Source organism: Thermobia domestica, chromosome 18, assembly GCF_964235325.1.
Source record: "Thermobia domestica chromosome 18, izTheDome1.hap1.1, whole genome shotgun sequence".
In the NCBI taxonomy this organism is placed as follows: domain Eukaryota; kingdom Metazoa; phylum Arthropoda; class Insecta; order Zygentoma; family Lepismatidae; genus Thermobia; species Thermobia domestica.
In genome coordinates this window covers 42,486,664-42,493,047 of record NC_137471.1, presented here as the reverse complement: position 1 = coordinate 42,493,047, position 6,384 = coordinate 42,486,664, and the positions used below count along the sequence as shown (strand labels likewise).

At 34.5% G+C, this 6,384-nt stretch overlaps 1 protein-coding gene across 1 annotated transcript in view; it reads left to right on the top strand.

Moving 5' to 3' along the window:
• The first annotated feature begins 480 nt into the window (after nucleotides 1–480).
• LOC145675567 (uncharacterized) overlaps nucleotides 481–6,384 on the top strand; it is a 43,578-nt gene continuing 37,674 nt past the window's right edge. Inside the window, exons 1-2 of the mRNA XM_081746085.1 lie at nucleotides 481–736; nucleotides 3,440–3,562. Of these exons, the coding sequence (XP_081602211.1) occupies nucleotides 505–736; nucleotides 3,440–3,562 (355 nt within the window). The 5' untranslated portion in view covers nucleotides 481–504. The remainder of the gene's footprint in view (nucleotides 737–3,439; nucleotides 3,563–6,384) is intronic.

Here is a 6,384-nt window from a genome sequence, read left to right as displayed (position 1 = left end):
TAACGGTGGGAAAAATGTCAAACTTTGAATGGTAACTATGTAGAAAAGAATATTTCTGCCCAAGTTTCAACTTTTGTTTCTTTATTAACCTGTTTGGAAATGAGTACAAGAACAGATCGGCGAAACTCACACGGTTTCAATAAAAACCCAACGCTCTTTTGGAGGAAACGGAAACCGGTTTCAATGAAAAACCGAACCGGTTTTCGAAAAAAAATCAAAACTGATTTTGTTGAAAAACCAACCAGTTTTGGAGAAACTGAAATCTCGATTTCGTTTTTATCTAGAAACCGGTTTCTGTAAAACCTCGAATCAGTTTTGGAGAAAACTGAAATGTCGGTCTTCGAGCTTTCTACAAACCAGTTTTCAGTTGTTGTTGTTGTTTTTTTAATGAAAGATGGTTTTGTTTATTCCTAGTAACAAGTAGCTTAGCTAAATCCGTTTCCAATATAGAATTATATTCTGCTGTACTTACAGGTAAAGGCACACACAATTATTCGAAAGTTGATGGTAGATGAATCATCAGTAGATTGCTTGTGGCCACAAACGTATGAAGAGTTCAGAGATTATCTGAAAAAAATATGGACTGGGCTGAAGACAATGACAAGACATCTCAACTTCGTTGTAGACGAGAAGAAAATCCGTGAAAGCTTACTAGCAAGTGATTGTATCATTAACTTATTTGTAGAAGTATTGAATGGAAATGTTTCGCGCATTCTCAATCGTTTGAGATACCAAGGTACAGTATCATATTATATTTTACAATAATAATGTGGGACACGTATATTTTTAATAATCGTAACGAAACGTTCCGACTCGTATTGTGAAACATTTTTGTTTCAGGGGTTCACTTTCCGATCTTCCATCATTGATCTCTTTAAATAAGTTTTCGCAACTGACTTTAAAAAAAAGTAACATCTGACATGTCAACATAAATCTTGATAGAATGTTTGTTAGCTAATATCAAATTCCAATCATCGACCGAGGCGCCTGTGGTGACCGAGGGAATAATTTATACCAAATACAATGTTTAAGAAAATATAGGGCGGAGCCTCGAACTCCTAATAATAGCAGAGCTCTACTCATCTGCGTTACGTTGATATATTCCGTTTTGTACAACATGATTCTTAAGAGTTCGATTGTGATGAATCTGAGAGTAAACTGAAGTTGTACGAGTAATGACAACTCATTCTCCTATTGAGAATGGAATGAACAGTAAAGAATGTTGAAACAGATGATTAACCAATCAAGATGTCCGAAACAACTCTCATATACCCTCAAAATTGCTGCTGTGTCATTATTAATGTAACTTCCATTTATTCTGATGAATCAAATTATAGGCATGCGCACCGACTGCGTAGGTGCTCCGACGCTCCAGTACCCACACAAATAATCTTGTGGGTGCGCCGCACCCACAAGATTTTTTAGTTTGAAAGAAACAAAATAAAATAAATATTTCTCTTTTGACATTATCAAAAAATAATAAGCAATTAAAATATTCAGATAGAAATTAAAATTTCTAATCTCTAAAACATAATTGTTTGTTTCAAATGTGTGTGTACAAAGGCAATTAAGCAACACACTTGTTCTTTTTTTTTTTTTTTTAAGTTTACTTGCAGTTTATGTTCACAATAAAATCCTTGCACAGTTCTTTCTGTGATACGATTAAAATTATTTTCTTTTATGACGATTTTTTCATTTTAATTTGTACGAATGTGGTATTTTCTTTTAAAAACGTATTGATAATATCATTGGCTCTTGCAGTCATTATGCATCATGTAAGTTGTATAAAGTATACACTTAATGTTACGGTTACATATGTTCAGAATATTCATTACAGTAACTTCTCCTTAACCTTGGACTCAGGTTTGAACCCGTTTCTCTTGCGTTTAAGTCAGCCGTGTTACCGACTGAGCTAGGACAGCCCCAACTTATCCTTATGTTACCGGTATATTTTACTTTATCACAGCCCTTATGACAGTGTTCGTAAAAGATTTTAACTGAAAGGAAACCAATCAAAAAATATCGAGACTCCTCTGAAAATATATAACACGTCCCACCATTGATATGCACTCACATAAATTTTGAAAAGTCGGCGCCGTTGATTATAGGCACGACCTCTGCGACAAACTAAACAACATAGTTTTCATATGTTTGTACATGAAATATTGTATTTTCACTTGTCAATGACCGTAAATTTGTATACGGCATAGACTGCTGTGTGTGGCAGTCGCTCGTTTGCCTTTAAATTTGTGTCTAGTATAGATATCTTTGCCATATTCTGTATATTTCTTATAGACAAATATTTAAGACAAAGCACTGGTAATCACCAAAATAACCGGAAACCATTTTAGGGTATTATTATTTGTACTTTATACCTAGGTAGTTTAGTGATCTTCATTTTTCAATTTTACCTCCTTGTTTCATAACAACCAAACTCATTTTTACATTCTTTTGTCGGAATCCATGTCGTCGGATCCCACGTTAAGCTGTAGATTCATATCTCTTTTATAGTTACGATACTGAAGTAAGACATTAAACTCTAAGCGCATATTTACATTAAATATACCACAATAAGCTCTGATGACAGTATAACGTTTGCTATTTAGTTTACAAAATAAAAGTTATATACTTAATATCAATTAAAGTCATATACTTGTTATCACACAATAACACTTTTAAAATATTGTTTTTCTAAAAATAAAATTGAGGACTTTTACTTAGGAAGCTATTACTCCTACCCTAATTACCTTGGATTCGTGGTTCCTATATCATTATATTTCGTATGAATCAGGCTTTTCAATTATGTGAAATATATACCTTCCGGGTGGAAAATTCAGGACTTTTATTATTTATTTATTTATTGTTTTTTTACGGTAAAGTATTTAGGTGCTCCTAGACAGGCCTAGGGTGCAAGTGGATCAACGAAGAGTACCTTAAAAAGTAACACGTTCCCTTGTCTCGAGATATTTTTTTATGCAATTGAAATCTGAGTAATTGGTATTTAGATAAAAGAAATTTTTGAATGCATAATGTAGTGTGAAATTCGTGAAATCATAATAATAAACTCTCCATAAAGCTCTTGCTTGTACTCTAATTAGCTTAGAATCATGATTCGTATATCATTGTTTACAGCCTTCCGGTTCGTAAATCAGGGTTTTGAATGATACTACGTACATGCTTTACGGATGTAAATTTAGGGAAATTCGGGAATTATTTGAATTTTTTTTCGGAAAAATATGTTCAGCAATTTGGACACCCCTTAACGGAGTAGCAGGGTTAGATATCTGCACCAAAGGTACCTGGAAACTTTTGTATCAAATTATAAACTGCAATAAATCGAGATATTCCTATATTTAATTTCCTCAATATGTGTTTGTTCGTAACAATAGTATAAATACCATTTATTTTTACCTACACTTATATGGTTTTTGTTTTGCAGAGTTCCTCGATAATCCTCCAAAGAAGAACGTTGGGTTTAACTTTCGAACAGCAACTGACGGAAGAAGTTTTTGGAGTACGCATCAACAAGGAAAAAATGGGGACTATCAAAAAGCAGAAAAAGGTATACACCTGTTCGTTTTATATTTAGAAGTATATTTTGTTCTGTTCCTTCATTGAACTTGGATCCAGCCCAATGAAAATTGTAGATTCCAACGTCCGAAATTGTGAAAAGAAGCATTAATTAACCAATGATCATATCTCTTGAGTGCACTGAAAATGAAGTTATGAATATGCAGCTTGCCATTCCTAACATTGTAGCTACTTTACTAACATAGTAGTTACTCTTTGTTAGCACAGCTACCCATTGAAATGTCTATTCATAATCATACCAATAATACCTTACTTCAAAAATCTTGTTCATCATATAACTAACGCAACAAAAATTCCACTTTCAATGAAGCACATAAGGTAGCTTTGTTTCCCTCTTATGGGGCTATGACCCCCGCACTGTAAAAGTAAAATGACGCAGTTTATCTATGAAAGTTCACATTTTCGAAGAAAGAAAGAGAAAAAAAACTATGTTTTTGAAAATGATAAATACATTCTCTGAGAAAATAAATAAGCATACTACCATTACGTGTGTGTGATCTCGGATTTTAATTTTTGTATAGGGACTTATAAATGCCGCATCAACATCATCGAACCAAGGGTAAAAATGTGGGGGAACGCGGGGAGCGCCGTCCCCCACCTCGAAAAAATATGTACGGCGTCCCCCAGTTCCTAAAAACTTACAATGGGCAAAGATAAGCAGGGGGACGGCGTGACGTCATGCCGCTATTTACCGTGCCCCCACCTTTTCATATCCACTTTTACCCCTGCATCGAACCAAATATTTATATCGTTGACTATTGGAGTAGCTTCCAGCTATGTGCCACAGTATAATAATGTACTGTAAAGGGATAGTTGCTGATTGCCACGGGTGCTGACTGCCACAGCCAATTATTGGTGCTGACTGCCACGACTGTCGCTGATTGCAAATATGAAGGTGCTGACTGCCACGACGGCGTGCTGACTGCCACGAGCCTTGGAGAAACTGTATTTGGAAAGAGAAGAATTAATCCCTCATACTAAATTTATGATTGTTAATTAATTTAGTAGCGATTAATTTAGTAATCATCACAGCAAATCTATGTGGCATCCTATAAGTTACAAAGTTGCTCACTAAGTGGAACGACATGCAATTGGATGTTTATAAAGGGATTGTCTTTTCTGTTATATGTACAATTTGAACATTTCATTGTTTATATTAATTGTTTTTATTATATTATTTAATGGATATGATGGTCTGAAGCCAGCTGACAAGGGAAGTTTGGGAGAAGCACTCACCTGCAGAGAAATAAGCATGACATTTGAAGGACCAATTCATGCTGATTATAAGAGGTAATAAAACTCCTGTACGTTGAGAACTGTTCGAGATATTCAGCTTGGAAATTTATATGAGAAAATGAGTGGATGCACGCTTCAATGCGTTAAGTATTCTCACCCATGGCGAAGCCTGATGGTTTGAACTTGCTATTGCTTGATCACTGGGGTCCATTCACAGACAAATTGTCCATTACAAGTTGCATGACGGATGGCAAAGATCTAATTGTTGAGAAGATATCAAAGAATTGCACACGATTTGTGCAACCATTTGATGTGTATTGATTCCGATCAATCAAAAATTATGGCAGGAGATTTGTACATAGTATGAATCTTCTTCATCTGGACGTTATAATGTACCAACGAAACAATCAAATAAAGTTCGTGTCCATACGAATCACTTCCGATCACCGCGATACATTGGATTGTTTCAGTTTGCGTTCTGCAAGCCAGGTTACGAACAAATTATAGGCCTATAACTTTTGAATCACTTGTCGAATTTGCTTTTTGCTTTGGTTCTGCGAACTATTTTCTTGACGGATGCAACACAATTGCAAATATAAAATGTTCATGGTGCAAGGGAGTATTTTGCCTGCGTCATTTCTTCATAAAACAGAAGAACAACAGTGATCAATTTTCATCTCTAACCTATGATTATTGTGAACAATGTAATGACTAATCATATCTAACAAACCCGTTAGTTATTGCGAAACACTTTTTTTTCTGTTACTTCCGATAGCTTTCAATTCGTATGTCAATATTCGTTACTAATTATGTTGTACTTGATGCGTATAAATGCGTATATCCTCATTTTCTCATATAAACTTCCAAGTTGAATATCTCGAACCGTTCTCAACCGTACAGGAATTTCATTAGCTTGTTATAATCAGCATGAATTGGGACTTCAAGTGGCATGCTTAGTTTCTTTGCAGGCGAGTGCTTTCTCCTGAACTTTCCTTGTGAGATACAGCCAGCAGTGCTTTTTTGATGGAACTTTCAAGAGCTGCTCGAAACAATTTGCACAGCTGTACACAGTTCATGCTGACATAGGGAGTTCAAGTGAGAATACATAAATCGTACCAATTTTGTACGCACCGCTCCCTGACAAAATTGAAAGTACTCATGTCCGAAATTATTGTCGCATATCTATAACTGTCTTCTTGTAAGAATATATTTTGATAATTTTCCAGAGTACTTTTAATACTTATATTATGTGTATAATCAGGAAATTTATATTTGTGATAAATTTCATAGGAAAAGAATTGTAAATACGAAAATGATAATGAGTAAAATAAAATGTAACCAAATGGCAAGAAAATTTTATTTTCGTTTTATTGTTCTTATTTACTGTTCTTTTGACATGAAATTTACCACATACTTGTCTTTGTCGATTATACACTTACTAACATTATAAGAAATACCGGGTGAATTCGTTATCAAATTATATTACTAGAACAACATATTTATAATCATGTGACAATAATTTTGGACATGAGTGTACATACAGAGACCTGTTTACTT